This window comes from Coregonus lavaretus, assembly GCF_964263955.1.
Source record: "Coregonus lavaretus genome assembly, chromosome: 9".
NCBI lineage: Eukaryota > Metazoa > Chordata > Actinopteri > Salmoniformes > Salmonidae > Coregonus > Coregonus lavaretus.
The window spans coordinates 33,807,449-33,826,527 of record NC_139996.1 but is presented as its reverse complement, the minus strand read 5'-3'; the positions used below and the strand labels follow the sequence as shown (position 1 = coordinate 33,826,527).

The 19,079-nt window shown below is 42.8% G+C and overlaps 1 protein-coding gene across 2 annotated transcripts in view; it reads right to left on the bottom strand.

Moving 5' to 3' along the window:
* Positions 1–7,045: 7,045 nt before the first annotated feature.
* LOC311134421 (core-binding factor subunit beta) overlaps positions 7,046–19,079 on the bottom strand; it is a 33,250-nt gene continuing 21,216 nt past the window's right edge. For both annotated transcript variants that reach the window (XM_084168100.1, XM_084168099.1), the window contains 3 exons: positions 15,036–15,152; positions 13,073–13,168; positions 7,046–7,215 (listed from right to left, as the gene is read on the bottom strand). In XM_084168100.1, coding sequence (XP_084024226.1) covers positions 7,144–7,215; positions 13,073–13,168; positions 15,036–15,152 — 285 coding nt within the window. In that variant the 3' untranslated portion in view covers positions 7,046–7,143. The remainder of the gene's footprint in view (positions 7,216–13,072; positions 13,169–15,035; positions 15,153–19,079) is intronic.

Below are 19,079 nucleotides of genomic sequence, written 5' to 3'. Positions count from 1 at the left end.
TTCCGGCTCTCACAGACCTGTTAGTTTTTCTTTAAGAAGCCCTCCTGTTCTCCACTCATTACCTGTATTAACTGCACCTGTTTGAACTCGTTACCTGTATCAAAGACACCTGTCTACACACTCAATCAAACAGACTCCAACCTCTCCACAATGGCCAAGACCAGAGAGCTGTGTAAGTACATCAGGGATAAAATTGTAGACCTGCACAAGGCTGGGATGGGCTACAGGACAATAGGCAAGCAGCTTGGTGAGAAGGCAACAACTGTTGGCGCAATTATTAGAAAATGGAAGAAGTTCAAGATGACGGTCAATCATCCTCGGTCTGGGGCTCCATGCAAGATCTCACCTCGTGGGGCATCAATGATCATGAGGAAGGTGAGGGATCAGCCCAGAACTACACGGCAGGACCTGGTCAATGACCTGAAGAGAGCTGGGACCACAGTCTCAAAGAAAACCATTAGTAACACACTACGCCGTCATGGATTAAAATCCTGCAGCGCACGCAAGGTCCCCCTGCTCAAGCCAGCGCATGTCCAGGCCTGTCTGAAGTTTGCCAATGACCATCTGGATGATCCAGAGGAGGAATGGGAGAAGGTCATGTGGTCTGATGAGACAAAAATAGAGCTTTTTGGTCTAAACTCCACTCGCCGTGTTTGGAGGAAGAAGAAGGATGAGTACAACCCCAAGAACACCATCCCAACCGTGAAACATGGAGGTGGAAACATCATTCTTAGGGGATGCTTTTCTGCATAGGGGACAGGACGACTGCACCGTATTGAGGGGAGGATGGATGGGGCCATGTATCGCGAGATCTTGGCCAACAACCTCCTTCCCTCAGTAAGAGCATTGAAGATGGGTCGTGGCTGGGTCTTCCAGCATGACAACGACCCGAAACACACAGCCAGGGCAACTAAGGAGTGGCTCCGTAAGAAGCATCTCAAGGTCCTGGAGTGGCCTAGCCAGTCTCCAGACCTGAACCCAATAGAAAATATTTAAAGGGAGCTGAAAGTCCGTATTGCCCAGCGACAGCCCCGAAACCTGAAGGATCTGGAGAAGGTCTGTATGGAGGAGTGGGCCAAAATCCCTGCTGCAGTGTGTGCAAACCTGGTCAAGACCTACAGGAAACGTATGATCTCTGTAATTGCAAACAAAGGTTTCTGTACCAAATATTAAGTTCTGCTTTTCTGATGTATCAAATACTTATGTCATGCAATAAAATGCAAATTAATTACTTAAAAATCATACAATGTGATTTTCTGGATTTTTGTTTTAGATTCCGTCTCTCACAGTTGAAGTGTACCTTTGATAAAAATTACAGACCTCTACATGCTTTGTAAGTAGGAAAACCTGCAAAATCGGCAGTGTATCAAATACTTGTTCTCCCCACTGTATATGTTTACAAAAAAATATATGGGGTATTGGAAATGATGCAGACAATTACATTGATGGAAGCTACAATATATCCGTAATATTACAAAAAAAAACGATTCTTAGGACAAAAGAACATCAAAGAGAGAGAGAAAGGCAACATTTACATTATAGACAGTCTTAAAGTCAGTAATAAATGAGTGTTACTGGCAAGAGTGATTCTTAAAAAGGCACAAGACAAGTACAAGGATTGTTACAAATTTATTACGAAACATGTCAAATTCAACACTTCATATTTAAGTTTCCCCTTAACAAAACAAGCAATACAAGCTAAACCATAAAACAGAGAGAAAGAAACCTAAATTCTTCAGTAAAATTATTAAGATAGGCCATTAAACACAGAAATACACAGTTCTTCATTGCGTAACCTGAACAAAACAAATGTCAACCTGTATCAATAACTTAAAACAAATAATAAAATAAACAATTTATACAAATAAAATTAAAATGTGAGCAAACTAGGGCAGTCTCTGGTGTGTAACTCGCATTAATGCCAGCATTAAAGTGACGGGAGAAGCTCAGACAGGGGTACCAGCTAGCTGGGGCTCTGGGGAGTAAGCCTACACATGAAGGGAGAGAGGAGGGCCTGTTCTCCAGGGATTGTAATCAATTATGTTGGAAATCTAGGCTGGGACACCATCACTAGGTAGGGTATATCATAACTCCAGTGTTTTGGACATTCCTGACATCATGCACACAGATCATACTATCTACAGATGTAGAATCTTAATTTGATACCCCTGTTGCAGGATAACTTTCCTGCAATGCAGGACATTTAAAACTTCTAGTGTATTTGAGGTGTTTTTCCACTTTGACATTTCAGACTTGATTTTCCCTTAAGAAACATTTATCAACCCCTACGAAAATGTCTATTAATTAAAATCCACATAGTAATTCACATGTACTGTTGCTGCAGGACTCTTTTCCTGCTGTAGCAAACTGGCTCAAATTAAGATCATACATCTGTAACCAACATTTCAATGAACTAAAGGTTCACAAAATCGTGAAGTAATAAATACCCAAGATTTCTATTTGTTTTTGGTTGTAGCTGGATGTAGGCCAGTTAGTTTCTGAGTGTCCAATATGTTTTGTGCACTGACACTTTTATCAGGTAATCTATACACTGGAGTAGATATCAAACAAACCACTTGAAATAGAGCTCCCAGAATATTGTGAAATACTGTACACATTGTATAAACATCACAATGATCTATGGAAGATAGCGTAAACATGTTTGTTCCTGCTACCCACATTGGTATGGTACCTTGAGATGACACACTGAGTAAATCTTTGATACACTAAAGCAACAAGCTAAGGCCATACACATTGTTTTTATGAGATGGAAATGCAAAACAACTGCATCATTAGTGGGATGTGAAACATTATGCAAATATGTGATATAAAAGTATTTAGGATAAAAACCTAAGAACCTAACCCAAGGAAATACAATCACATGCAGTATGAAATTAGAAGTTGCTTCAATAGCAAATTCTGACAAATCACCGCCCGTCCCTCTGTCCACCTAAACCCCATTATTTCTGACCTGCACAGCCACATCTTACAACTTGCTGTCTAACGCTTGTCCCTTTACAAAACATAGGCTACTTCCTCCACCTTTCCTATTTATTCAAAATAAAGCAAATTAACTTTGAATAAAATACTGAGCTGATGCATTAGAAATGAATGGAAGAAAACCACAGGTTCATCACTGCTGCTAGACTTGACCTTAGCATTCTCCTTTAATTTCATGTACAGTTTATTGAGCCCATGACTGTACAGTCCATCTCTGTTCAAACTGAACAACATACTGCCTATAATTCTGTGATTTATCTTACTTATTTTGTGGAAAAAATCTCCTGACTGACTCTTGGCCTATTTCATCCTAATATTTCATGACTGGTTGAAACAGTGCTGGATTGCAATCAATGGTCTCCAGTATATAAACCCTGGATTGCTGATGCTATGTATTGGCCATTGAGAGGCTTTGAAGCCACCGGTCGGCCATATTGGCACTCCCCAGTAGGAGCAGTCCTCCATAGATGTGGTAAAGGAGTCAATGGAATGCAGACGTTCCATATACCAGATTGGCGCAAAGTCAATTGTCAGATTGGCGCAAAGATATATTTGTCTACAGAAGTTGTACTTTTTCAGGTTTAGAAGAAGTGGCTGCTAAATGCTGACTCCCGTTCGTATAAGCTGGTTAGCATAGCTAGCATACAGAAATCATTGGTGGTAGTCAAATTAGTTTTTAACTGTAATGCAATTGATTGGTAACGATGACATGAACATGTGTTGGGGTTGACATCCATGCAAGCATTATACTCCGATTTTACCTCAACATAGTGTGAAATACACATATAAACAATAACCTAAATGTAGGGTAATTTTGCTGGGGACCAATGAGGAGACTCGGTTTCTTTCCCCCATGGCCCTTTCCCCCACACGTTTCCATGGCAATTCCACTGTTTTGGTCAAGTTTGATTGACCTCTTAACCGCATCTATAGTAATGAATGATTCTACAGTATATATATATTTTAATGTACTGTATGTATTTAAGTATTTTTGTTGTTGTAGTGGGTAAAGTAACATTAGTACTCTTTAAAAAAATACTTAAAGGAAAATGTTTTTATATATTATATCCTTTTTTAATGTTTAGCTCACATATAATTTAAAAGTATTCATTAATGTGTCTGTAATAGAATACATGTGTCAAAAACGAATGTATAAATGCATTTCTATAGCTTCCAAAATCTTTTACGACGGAGAAGGATTACCAAGATAGCTGCACGGTGGCTTTAATACAACACCCCATGTTAGTCATCCAGGGTTTACACACATTATTTATTGCAATAGAGTCTTCAATCTCTTTAAAGATGTTGCTTTCTCTAATCCCCAGTACAGACAACTTTATATGAATAAACTGTTAAAACTGTATTCCTGTAGAGGAAGAGGAAGAAACACTGACAACAGCACAATAGTTGATCAAACTCAAGGATATTCAGATTACCTTGAAACATACCAAACAAAACTGGAGGGTATGTTAGTGAGATAATGTTGCTGTGCCCTTGCATAATTTTCAGGGAGATAAATCCCAGAGCTGGATCAAAATGTGCGACAAACCTCTGGAATGAAGCCGCAATGGATCAACATTGTGAGAAAGTTACTGCTTAGACGTTACAAACCCTGATCTGGATGAAATGTGAAATAAAGAGAATAATAAAAAATAAAACAATGCAGAGGAGAAAGCCTCTTTGCCTCAACTTCCAAAGAGCGAGCTCAGAGACACTGACCTCATTCTGCGCTCTATGCTGCTAGAGTCATGTTCAAAGACTGTTAAAATAGTCTGCTAACATGAAGGAGGAGACAGGAAGACAGAACGCGCTGAGGATGATACCCTTCCTCATCCAGCAAATCAGCAGCCTCTTTGTAAAAGTAACTTTTCTAGAACACAACTTTATATATTTTACTAATATCCCATTCGATAGCATAAAGACATACAAATACAGTATTTATATATAGAGAAAAGAAATAAAAAAGTAAACATCATGACTTTCACACAAAACATGAATAAAATAATAAAAAATACAATTTCATTAAAATAGTGCTATAATAGGATAAATTCTAGCTGTTAGGCAATCTTTTATAGTCCTTTGTAAATACAAAATAAATAGGTGATTGATTGGTAACTATTTGTACTTGATGGTACACTCTTAGAAAAAAAGGTGCTATCTAGAACCTAAAACTGATCTTTCGGCTGTCCCCATAGGAGAACCCTTTGTAGAACCCTTTCTGGTACTAGGTTGAACCCTTTTGGTTCCAGGTAGAACCCTTTTGGTTTCCATGTAGAACCCTCTGTGGAAAGGGTTCTACATGGAAACCAAAAGGGTTCTACCTAGAACCAAAAAGGGTTCTTCTACTTGTAACCAAAAAAGGTTATCCTACGGGGACAGCCGAAGAACCCTTTTGGAACCCTTTTTTCTAAGAGTGTTGGCCTATTTCCAAACTACAGTTACTACATCAATTTTTGGACATATAAACTGCATGGCCAAAAGTATGTGGACACCCCTTCAAATTAGTGGATTTGGCTATTTCAGCCACACCTGTTGCTGACAGGTGTATAAAATCGAGAACACAGGCCATGCAATCTCCATAGACAAACATTGGCAGTAGAATGGAGCTGAAGAGCGCAGTGACTTTCAACGTGGCATGTTCATAGGATGCCACCTTCCCAACAAGTCAGTTCATAAAATTCTGCCCTGCTAGAGCTGCCCGGGTCAACTGTAAGTGCTGTTATTGTGAAGTGGAAACGTCTAGGAGCAACAACGGCTCAGCCGCGAAGTGGTAGGCCACACAATCTCACATTGGAAACGCGTTCTCTGGAGTGATGAATCACGCTTCACCATCTGGCAGTCCGACGGACAAATCTGGGTTTGGCGGATGCCAGGAGAACGCTACCTGCCCGAATGCATAGTGCCAACTGTAAAGTTTGGTGAAGGAGGAATAATGGTCTGGGGCAGTTTTCATGGTTCGGGCTAGGCCCCTTAGTTCCAGTGAAGGGAAATCTTAACGCTACAGCATACAATGACATTCTAGACGATTCTGTGCTTCCAACTTTGTGGCAACATTTTGGGGAAGGCCCTTTTCTGTTTCAGCATGACAATGCCCCCGTGCACGAAGCGAGGTCCATACAGAAATGGTTTGTCAAGATTGGTGTGGAATAACTTGACTGGCCTGCAAAGAGCCCTGACCTCAACCCCATCGAACACATTTGGGATGAATTGGAACGCCAACTGCGAGCCAGGCCTTATCACCCAACATCAGTGCCCGACCTCACTAATGCTTTTGTGGCTGAATGGAAGCAAGTCCCCGCAGCAATGTTCCAACATCTAGTGGAAAGCCTTCCCAGAAGAGTGGAGGCTGTTATAGCAGCAAAGGGGGGACCAACTCCATATTAATGCCCATGATTTTGGAATGAGATGTTCGATGAGCAGGTGTCCACATACTTTTGGTCATGTAGTGTAAATTAATGATATATACCCATTGATTCTTGAAGAATATAACTTATAAATTATTTCTATGAATTTGAGAGTGGTTACATTCAGCTTTTTACCGAAACAGGGGCAGGGTGTACGCTTTGTTATTGTTTCAACTGCTGATTGCCGCTTTAATAAGTAATTATCAAAAGCTTAGAATTTAGCGTGAAATTAATTTATGCTCAGTGCTCCTCAGGTGCTACTTGATTTGAAACAAACTTTCTGGGAATTTTTAGAAATATATCAATTTAGGAAGAATTATTAAAGAACCAATGTGTTCCATTTAATCACCCAGTCATTTCCTATTTATAAAGCATTGTAAAAGAAAGTGCTGCCGAAATAGCTTGCATAGGGGGACAAAATAAAACATAGGTAGGTAGGCGCTCCATGCATACAGAAGGCAATGTGGGTACTAAACTGAATGTATCAGATAGTGCAAAACCCCCCAGAAGACAAGGATGTTTGGGTCGAATCCCCTTACACCACACTTACAAATGGACACCCACCTCACCCAGTCCCTTCTTAAAACTAAAAAGGACCCCACCCCACCCCCACCCACCCCCAAATCCCCAGCAATGTGGACTTTGGTCACTCCAGTTAACAGCTTGGTGACATGGTGTGAGACTGGCATTGTACGATGGACAGGTCACTCTGACCACACCCCCTACGTCTCTCTGGCCTCTAGCGCATCTTGTGATCATCAGCGTTGTTGCCCATGTTGGTAACAGGGCTGGGGTCCTGCTGTCGCCTGGGCTGTTGGCATAGGGAGAGAGAGATGGGGGGGGGGGGGGGACAGATTTAATATATCATCATGAGTATGTGTGTTATGTGTTGAGAATGGCCTTAGATGGGGCATCAGTGAGTGCAGTATATGTCATACAGTATATTCAGCAGAGGGCACCAGAGAGCTTCCAGCTGAGGCTAAAAATTGATTTTCTTTTTTGGGCCGAATAGCAGACAGTCATTAGTCGTCGGGGAAGTCTTCTACATAACACGCTTTAAAAATAAAAAATGACTTGTCTGCCTGTCACAGATACATATGTTTATGTGTCTACGACTAAATATCTCCCAACATAGATATCTGTGAGACAGACGGACAGACAAGGCAGACAGAGGGAGAAAGCAGACGCTGGTACAAGTCTCTAAGCTGAAATGGCATGTCGTCGTCATCCAAATGACTCACCATAATAGCTCCTTCTAACCCTGGTTCAGTCTACTACTTTAATCCTAAAGGAGACACCGATGCTCATCCATTCTTCCACTTCAGAATCATAAACGTAAATAGAGTGTCTTCAAAACAATTAATAGGGCTATAGTTACAGTGGCTCACGAAAGTATTCACCCCCCTTGGCATTTTTCCTATTTTGTGGCCTGGAATTAAAAATGGATTTTTGGGGGGTTTGTATCATTTCATTTACACAACATGCCTACCACTTTGAAGATGCAAAATATTTTTTCTTGTGAAACAAACAAGAAATAAGACAACAAAATAAGAAAACTTGAGCGTAGATAACTATTCACCCCCCCAAAGTCAATACTTTGTAGAGCCACCTTTTGCAGCAATTACAGCTGCAAGTCTCTTGGGGTATGTCTCTATAAGCTTGGCACATCTAGCCACTGGGATTTTTGCCCATTCTTCAAGGAAAAACTGCTCCAGCTCCTTCCAAGTTGGATGGGTTCTGCTGGTGTACAGCAATCTTTAAGTCATACCACAGATTCTCAATTGGATTGAGGTCTGGGCTTTGACTAGGCCATTCCAATTTAAATGTTTCCCCTTAAACCACTCGAGTGTTGCTTTAGCAGTATGCTTAGGGTTATTGTCCTGCTGGAAGGTGAACCTCCGTCCCAGTCTCAAATCTCTGGAAGACTGAAAGGTTTCCCTCAAGAATTTCCCTGTATTTAGCGCCATCCATCATCCCTACAATTCTGACCAGTTTCCCAGTCCCTGCCGATGAAAAACATCCCCACAGCATGATGCTGCCACCATCATGCTTCACTGTGGGGATGGTGTTCTCGGGGTGATGAGAGGTGTTGGGTTTGCGCCAGACATAGCATTTTTCTTGATGGCCAAAAAGCTCAATTTTAGTCTCATCTGACCAGAGTACCTTCTTCCATATGTTTGGGGAGTCTCACACATGCCTTTTGGCGAACACCAAACGTGTTTGCTTATTTTTTCCTTTAAGCAATAGCTTTTTTCTGGCCACTCTTCCGTAAAGCCCATCTCAGTGGAGTGTATGGCTTAAAGTGGTCCTATGGACAGATACTCCAATCTCTGCTGTAGAGCTTTGCAGCTCCTTCAGGGTTATCTTTGGTCTCTTTGTTGCCTCTCTGATTAATGCCCTCCTTGCCTGGTCCGTGAGTTTTGGTGGGCGGCCCTCTCTTGGCAGGTTTGTTGTGGTGCCATATTCTTTCCATTTTTTAATAATGGATTTAATGGTGCTCCGTGGGATGTTTAAAGTTTCGGATATTTTTTTATAACCCAACCCTGATCTGTACTTCTCCACAACTTTGTCCCTGACCTGTTTGGAGAGCTACTTGGTCTTCATGGTGCCGCTTGCTTGGTGGTGCCCCTTGCTTAGTGGTGTTGTAGACTCTGGGGCCTTTCAGAACAGGTGTATATATACTGAGATCATGTGACACTTAGATTGCACACAGGTGGACTTTATTTAACTAATTATGTGACTTCTGAAGGTAATTGGTTGCACCAGATCTTATTTAGGGGCTTCATAGCAAAGGGGGTGAATACATATGCACGCGCCACTTTTCCGTTATTTATTTTTTAGAATTTTTTGAAACAAGTTATTTTTTAAATTTCACTTCACCAATTTGGACTATTTTGTGTATGTCCATTACATGAAATCCAAATAGAAATCCATTTAAATTACAGGTTGTAATGCAACAAAATAGGAAAAACGCCAAGGGGGATGAATACTTTTGCAAGGCAAAATAATTTAAGAAGATTTTTATGAACTTAACATGATTTTATGGCCGATTTTATGGCCGATCAAAGTTTTACTCAGTAGTTGGAGTGTGATTTCGACAACAACAACAACAGCAACAACACACATATGCATGCGCACACACAAACACACACACACACGAACGCTTCTCCCTTAGTTACCACCCATATTCACCCAGATTACAAACGGAAGGCGTCAGAGGTGTCCTTGAGTCAGAGGAAAGAAATTCTATGTAAAGGTCCCTTTGTGGCCAAAAACACCAGTTACGGTTTGGTCATGGTTGAAGAAAAAACTATGTCTCAGGCCACACGCAATGCAATGTCAACTGGACCAACCTCCAAAACAATCAGAGTTAAGGAGTAATACACACCAAAATCAGGAAGGATCAAACTTTTATATACATAATAATATACTATATGAAGTGCAGCAACTACTCTACAGACAAAGGAATATTATTTTGAGGATAAACATTACAGTAAGCCTCAGCCCTGAGTGGAGTGCTATCGTAGTTCCAGGGGGAGGGGGGGGCGGTGGCCGGAGAGGAGAGGACAAGCACAGAGATCGATCATCGAGCCAGCCGGCAGAGCGCTAGCCTGTACCACAAGTCAATTGAGCTGAGATTAGGCAGGGCAGACAGGGATCCTAATAAAAATCAATACTAATGCTATATGAATACTTTTACTGCCAGCACATCATTCATCCTCTAACTCCACCTGCAGAATGGGGCCCGGCCTAATGAAAAATGGACAATTTATTCTTCATCCATCTTATATTCATCAATCATCTAGATGGCCATCACTGTCCTGTCCTGAATCGCTCTTACACACATGAGCACACACGCCCGAGCACACACACACACACACACACACACACACACACACACACACACACACACACACACACACACACACACACACACACACACACACACACACACACACACACACACACACGAAAAACATCAAACCTGGACAATATTCATTATACATATTAATTCATGACCAAAACACGTACAGGCCACACAGCAGAGGAATTAACCTTATATGCTGTACTTAGACATACTAAAGAGCTGACACTGACCTCCCTGCTAGAGAAGAGCTGTGACTTCTGGTTTCTAAACCCTTAAGAGGCCTCCCAGCTACCACTGATGGCAGACAGTCATTGTGCTGTTGGCCTTGAGTTATGGTTGACTGAGTATAAATTCAGACCACAGAAATGCAACGGCTGAATGTACTCAAGAGCCAGGAGCCCATATCACATAAAAACAGGGTCCTGATGTCCAAATGCAATTCTTAATCTAAAATAAAACCAACAATATCATCTTTCTCCCTCCCTGAGAGGACACCAGAGCAATGGGATTCACTAATTAGAGAAATCGCTAAATGCTACAGTCCAATCAGAAAATTCTGGATCACAGCAGTTTATGAGATGACTTTCTGCTATTTCAACATACTGTAACTTGGATGGATAAAAACCAATTTAAATGTGATGAAAATGATTAGGGGTTTCAAGTTTCCACCACCGTGAGTATTTGAGAATGAAACACATGGAAAGTGTTCCGTTAGAATACAGTATATGTCATACACCTTCCACACACTATATCGCCTCCTGGCTCGATGTCAGTAAAGAAAATAATAATAATTAATAATTAATAATTTGACCAATACATCATATCTCCATAAAGAGCATTGCCTTATAGATTTTCAGAAGAAAAGAGACGATTCTTCCTGAGGGAGCTGGAAGGTATAGTGCCGTGCAAAAGGGGACTTTAATGCAGGGAAACTTACATCCGTTCTACCTCATTTCTACCAGCATGTTAAATTTGCAACCAGAGGAAAAAAAACTCTAGACCACCTTTACTCCACACACAGAGACACGTACAAAGCTCTCCCTTGCCCTCCATTTGCCAAATCTGACCATAATTCTATCCTCCTGATTCCTGCTTATAAGCAAAAGCTAAAGCAGGAGGCACCAGTGACTTGGTTAATAAGGAAGTGGTCAGATGACGCAGATGCTAAGCTCCAGGACTGTTTTGCTAGCACAGACTGGAATATGTTCCGGGATTCTTCAGATAGCATTGAGGAGTACACCACATCAGTCACTTTCTTCATCAATAAGTGCATCGATGACGTCGTCCCCACAGTGACCGTACGTACATACCCCAACCAGAAGCCATGGATTACAGGCAACATCCGCACTGAGCTAAAGGGTAGAGCTGCCGCTTCAAGGAGCAGGACTCTAACCCGGACTCTTATAAGAAATCCCGCTATGCCCTCCGACGAACCATCAAACAGGCAAAGAGTCAAAACAGGACTAAGATTGAATCGTACTACACCAGCTCCGACGTTCATCGGATGTGCCAGGGCTTGCAAACTATTACAGACTACAAAGGGAAGCACAGCCACGAGCTGCCCAGTGACACAAGCCTACCAGATGAGCTAAATCACTTCTATGCTCGCTTCGAGGCAAGCAACACTGAAGCATGCATGAGAGCATCAGCTGATCATGCTCTCCGTAGCCGATGTGAGTAAGACTTTTAAGCAGGTCAACATTCACAAGGCCGCAGGTCCAGACGGATTACCAGGACGTGTACGTTCGCAAGCCACTGTATGTTTCTGAGGTAGGAAATACTTGATGTGAACATGAAAGCCCTGCTTCAGATCTCCCTCCCTCCCTCCCTCATCATGTGCTGCCAAGCTGTGGCAGATATGTCCCATCAGGCCTTGCAGGGACTCCTCCGGCAGCAGGGGAGGGTGGGTGGTGTGTGTGTGGAGGTCTGTTCTACATTAGGCACTGGGGGAAAGTGTGTGTGGGGGGTCTGTCTTCCAGTCTTCCAGCTTATACCCTGGTAGGATGTCCTGACTTGCACACGTCCCACTATCATAAAATGCATTAAAAAGTCCATAAAGCATATTCATATGACTGACCCTGAGACAGTTTATGGGGGATGAGAGGGAAGGAACCCACATTATCGCTAAGCATTCATTACAGTGTGTTAACTCAACAGATACAGTTCATATGTAACTTTCTTTCTCTCTCTCTGTCACTCACTCATTCTCTCTATCTGCACATGCAGGCACTAAAACAGGCAGACTCAGATACTTCAAATTGTTCACATACATGCACATGCTCTCGTGTTGATTCACAAAAACCTCACTATGCACACAAACAACACACATATATCACACACACGGTTTAGTGCATGACAGAGTGACATTGAAAAGCAAAGAAGACAGACCCTGGTCCTTGAATGCCATCAGTCCCAGATTTTTGATGCCACAGGGTCCTAAAAAAACACAATTTGGTTTTTATCTTAGAGGGGTTGCATTTAGGATCTGTGTGTTCTAATCATGAATAAACTCTTCATGCACTAAACCTACATACCATAAAAATGCTTTAAGATAAAATACAAAACACACACACACAACCTCTCAGACAAACACACAATGAGTTCATGTTTGTGTTAATGGTAAATATCAAAAACTAAATGGGTTATTCACACAATACGAGTTCTCATGGTAACAGACACATAGGGGACACAACCAATCATCATATTCCAACAACACTTCTTATTGTTAGCACTAATCATGTGACTAGGGGGGACACCACCACCCCATCCTTAGCCCGTCAGCCTGTCCAGCCCATCTCACCTCCAGTTCCTCTCGGTGCGAGCGGTCTCTGTCCTCGAAGTCCCGGGTCCTCCTACGTGACTCCTCAAAGGCTGCCTGCGCAAGGGCATCCTCATGCTGAACACACACAGAGTGGGAGAGACACACTGAGACACACAGTTTGTTTGGACTGGTGAGTGGGTGTTTTGTTTGTACAGTGCCTTGCAAAAGTATTCATCCCCCTTGGCATTTTTCCTATTTTGTTGCATTACAACCTGTAATTAAATGGATTTCTATTTGTATTTCATGTAATGGACATACACAAAATAGTCCAAATTGGTGAAGTGAAATAAAAAAAATTACTTGTTTCAAAAAAGTCAAAAAAATAAATAACGGAAAAGGTGTGCGTGCATATGTATTCACCCCCTTTGCTATGAAGCCCCTAAATAAGATCTGGTGCAACCAATTACCTTCAGAAGTCACATAATTAGTTAAATAAAGTCCACCTGTGTGCAATCTAAGTGTCACATGATCTCCGTATATATACACCTGTTCTGAAAGTGTTCTGAAAGGCCCCAGAGTCTGCAACACCACTAAGCAAGGGGCACCACCAAGCAAGCGGCACCATGAAGACCAAGGAGCTCTCCAAACAGGTCAGGGACAAAGTTGTGGAGAAGTACAGATCAGGGTTGGGTTATAAAAAAATATCCAAAACTTTGAACATCCCACGGAGCACCATTAAATCCATAATAAAAAATGGAAAGAATATGGCACCACAACAAACCTGCCAAGAGAGGGCCGCCCACCAAAACTCACGGACCAGGCAAGGAGGGCATTAATCAGAGAGGCAACAAAAATACCAAAGATAACCCTGAAGGAGCTGCAAAGCTCCACAGCGGAGATTGGAGTATCTGTCCATAGGACCACTTTAAGAGCGGCCAGAAAAAAGCCATTGCTTAAAGAAAAAAATAAGCAAAACACGTTTGGTGTTCGCCAAAAGGCATGTGGGAGACTCCCAAACACTACTCTGGTCAGATGAGACTAACATTTAGCTTTTTGTCCATCAAGGAAAACGCTATGTCTGGCGCAAACCCAACACCTCTCCTCACCCCGAGAACACCATCCCCACAGTGAAGCATGGTGGTGGCAGCATCATGCTGTGGGGATGTTTTTCATCGGCAGGGACTGGGAAACTGGTCAGAATTGAAGGAATGATGGATGGCGCTAAATACAGGGAAATTCTGGAGGGAAACCTGTTTCAGTCTTCCACAGATTTGAGACTGGGATGAAGGTTCACCTTCCAGCAGGACAATGACCCTAAGCATACTGCTAAAGCAACACTTGAGTGGTTTAAGGGGAAACATTTAAATGTATTGGAATGGCCTAGTCAAAGCCCAGACCTCAATCCAATTGAGAATCTGTGGTATGACTTAAAGATTGCTGTACACCAGCGGAACCCATCCAACTTGAAGGAGCTGGAGCAGTTTTGCCTTGAAGAATGGGCATAAATCCCAGTGGCTAGATGTGCCAAGCTTATAGAGACATACCCCAAGAGACTTGCAGCTGTAATTGCTGCAAAAGGTGGCTCTACAAAGTTTTGACTTTGGGGGGGGGGGGGTGAATAGTTATGCACGCTCAGGTTCTGTTTTTTTTGTCTTATTTCTTGTTTGTTTCACAAAAAAACATATTTTGCATCTTCAAAGTGGTAGGCATGTTGTGTAAATCAAATGATACAACCCCCCCCAAAAATCTATTTTAATTCCAGGTTGTAAGGCAACAAAATAGGAAAAATGCCAAGGGGGGTGAATACTTTCGCAAGCCACTGTATATGTAGGGGTAGGGGCACAACCTGCTTAGTTTAGTTTTAGTTAAGCAACTCAAAAGTAGTTTGTCTAGAGATGTAAATATGTGTATATACTGTATGCAATTGTTCTATCTAGTTGTGTGTTTTGTGTTGGTGGTGCTTGGGGACCAGCGGGTGTAATGTAATGTTATAATACAGTACCTGTGCTCTCTCCTCATCGAACTCCAAACAGCCCATCCCATCGAGGCGCTGCAGGTCTATCCAGCCCTTCCAGATCACACACACTCCATTCAGGATCATAGGGGCCTTCAGGTACACCTGCAGACAGACCACACAGACACAACAAAGCTCTGGCTCAAACATTGAGGAAAACACTTCAGAATGAATGCACAGACCTTGATACATTACTCAACAACAGTCGTTGTGGCTCACTTTCAACCACTCAGATAAAAGTAGTAAGGTTTTCTCAAATACAGGGTCACGCAGTTCACTATCAGAGACACATGTATGTGTCTGTCCTCTCCCACTCCGTCTAAGGCCCAGTGGAGTGGTTAGAGGGATGGGGATTGGAAGGCAAAAAAGGAGAGACAGTGGTTTGCCTCCCCCAAACATACACTAACATTTCCACTTTCTCTCTCTTCCTGTCTCATCTCGGGCCCAGCCAAGGCACAGCCTAGCTAACTGAGAGGTTTGCTTCCTGCCATGTTGCTGTTTATTTATAAAGGCTGCTGTAGGATGGAGAGATACAAAAACAAAGGCTCTCCTATGACAGATCAGTAAATCCTGACTTTGTTTATACAATTTAGTGTGTGCGTATCCATTAATGCCCTTGTGCTACACGCATGTGAATATCCATATGAGAAGGAGGAAGAGAGAAAAGAGAGATAGAGAGAGAGAGGGAGAGAGAGAGAGAGACGGAGAGAGGGGGAGAGAGAGAGTGACTGAGAGAGGGAGAGAGAGAAAGAGGGAGAGAACGAAATAGGGAGAGAGAGGGATTAGGGAGAGGGGGTGTATATGTATAGGACTCCTTACCAGAGAATGGGAAAGAGTAACGTAGGGTTTTCACCAACAATGAATTCGTCAGGAGAAGTCCCACCCCCCTTCATTTTCAATGAGGGCATGCAGAGAAATGTGCAGGGGATTGTGGGAAGGTGAGCGGTGAGAAACCTGCTAGCGGTAGAAAAAGTTGAGCTCTGCTCTACTTTATGCAAATTGCAAGCAGAGTGTTGTCAAGAAGAGGTGCCACTTCTGGTCAAAACCCACTGTAATGGGGTATAGTATATGGCTGTCTGTTTGGTTCAGGACCATAGAAATATCACATACCTGAGACTCTAGAATTCAGTCCCAGACAAAAGCGTGCAGTCTGTCAGTCTGTGGGTGATGTTTATTTCTGTAGCTGGGAGTATAGGGCAGGAGGAAGAGAGGGGAGGTGGCTTTGGCTATAAACACGTATAAACTCTTTCAGACATACTCACACACACATGCAAACGTAATCACTCTGAAACCCAAACACCAATCCTAGCCATAAACACAAACCACTTATTGATTTCACAGGTTAGCCACGTTCACAGTGTCAGGTGAGTCTAGCACCTAGAACCATATCCTCTGTCCTCTCTCCCCTTTTATTCTTCCAACTCTCTGTCATCGCACCACTCCGACATCAACCCCGACTCTCCATCCAAACGGTAATTCTTCCTCGCTGGCAACTTACTCTCTTCCCTCATCACCATCTCTCCATCTGTACTCCCTCATCTCTCTATCAGGTCCACACCTCACACATCAGGCTCTTTACTGGGGTTCCATTACACAAATTATTCAAATTTTCCACTTTACACCAGGGATATAGGGAAAAATAAGCCCATTCCAACCTGCTCTGAAAACACTGAATCCATTTACACAGGGTGGTACTTTAATTTGTCAGAGGCAATGTTCAATCTTTTAACTATCAACTGAATAGATCTAGTACACAAGCTGCACCTAATACACACTACACTACTCTACACTACACTACACTAATCTACACTACACTACAGCACACTACAAGACAGTGTTTGACAAAGACACATAGGCTACAAGTATAACACAGAAATGCATGGAGAAAAATGAATGTGAAAACTGCACCACAGCACAGGCACATGGTTATGTGTGATATAAAATTTCCAAGGACTTAAATGTGCACCATAAGTGGTTCTGAGAATCCATATACCATGGGGCAGTGAGTTTAAAATAAACAGAAGATGAATGTCTGCATACATACAGTGTATTTTTATCATTTTGGACCTCTCCACCTTTTTTGCCCTCCACCGGCCAACTTAAACAGAGCTTCCCCCAACCAATACAGGCCTTTTAGCCATCAATAACACATTTAAACAGTCTGTCTCAGGTCCTTCCAGAAGGAAAATTCATGACTCTATCAGGCTAAACACACAGTTTTTATTGGGGGGATGCCAACAATGCAGACATATGAGAAAAGCAGCTCCACTCAAAACGCCCCCATTCCCCAAAGTTATTTTGAGGAGGTAATACAGTATATACTATGTATACATACAGGCATACACTACATGGCCAAAAGTGTATAAAAACGAGCACACAGCCATGCAATCTCCATAGACAAACATTGGCAGTAGAATGGCCCGTACTGAAGAGCTCAGTGACTTTCAGCATGGCACCGTCAAGTCAGTTTGTAACATTTCTGCCCTGTTAGAGCTGCCTCGGTCAACTGTAAGTGCTGTTATTGTGAAGTGTAAACGTCTAGGTGCAACAACGGCTCAGCCGTGAAGTGGTAGGCCACACAAGCTCACAGAATGGGACCCACGAGTGCTGAAGCGCGTAGTGTAAAAATCGTCTGTCCTCGGTTGCAACACTCACTGCCGAGTTCCAAACTGCCTCTGGAAGCAACGTCAGCCCAAGAACTGTTAGTCGGGATCTTCATGAAATGTGTTTTCATGGCTGAGAAGCCGCACACAAGCCTAAGATCACCATGCGCACTGCAAAGCGTCGGCTGGAGTGGTGTAAAGCTCGCTGCCATTGGACTCTAAAGCAGTGGAAAGGTGTTCTCTGGAGTGATGAATCACGCTTCACCATCTGGCAGTCCGACGGATTAATCTGGGTTTGGCGGATGCCAGGAGAACGCTACCTGCCCCAATGCATAGTGCCAACTGTAAAGTTTGGTGGAGAAGGAATAATGGTCTGGGGCTGTTTTTCATGGTTCGGGCTAGGCCCCTTAGTTCCAGTGAAGGGATCTTAACGCTACAGCATACATTGACATTCTAGATGATTCTGTGCTTCCAACTTTGTGGCAACAGTTTGGGAAAGGGCCTTTCCTGTTTCAGCATGACAATGGCCCCGTGCACAAAGCGAGGTCCATATAGAAATGGTTTGTCAAGATAGGCATGGAAGAACTTGACTGGCCTACACAGAGCCCCGACCTCAACCCCATCGAACACCTTTGGGATTAATTGGAATGCCGACTGCGAGCCAGGCCTAACCGCCCAACATCAGTGCCTGACCTTTACTAATGCTCTTGTGGCTGAATCGAAGCAAGTCCCCGCAGCAATGTTCCAACATCTAGTGGAAACCCTTCCCAGAAGAGTAGAGGCTGTTATAGCAGCAAAGGGGGACCAACAGTCAGGTGTCCACATACTTTTGGCCATGCAGTGTATATTCTCTTTACAGTGGAGCTGCTCAACAATCCACTCTCACAACAAACAGGGCACTGGGTTTAAGAGGAAGGTCTAAGTGATATCAGAGGACATCTGTTATAACTATATATACTGTATACATACAGTATATTATCAGTGACTTGATGTGTGTGAATTGAACTCTGCAACTCTGACCTACTGCTTCACACTAACCCTATTGGGCTTGAGTGGAGCCAGACCATGCAGTTTAGAGAGAGAGGAAAGTGATGAGGAGGGAGGCAGATTGAGTGGAGTTGAGCTGAGGTGGTGTTGGAGTGATTTATGGCCTGTTGAGTGGTCACTGGTGTCCTGGAGAGAGAATTTAGTCTGAGTGCACAGAGTGACACACAGGGAGGAGGGAGGCTGGAGGTAACATAGTGGTTTATCGGTTGGGTAAGGTTACATAGTTCATCTACCTAGTTCATCTACTTTATCATAGACATAATGGCCGTAGACAGAGAGGAGAGACAGGGGTGAGGATGGAGAAATGGAAAAGAGAAAGAAAAATAGCTTCAATTATTTTTTACAGTAAAATAGAGACAGACAGAGATATGTGGTGCAACAA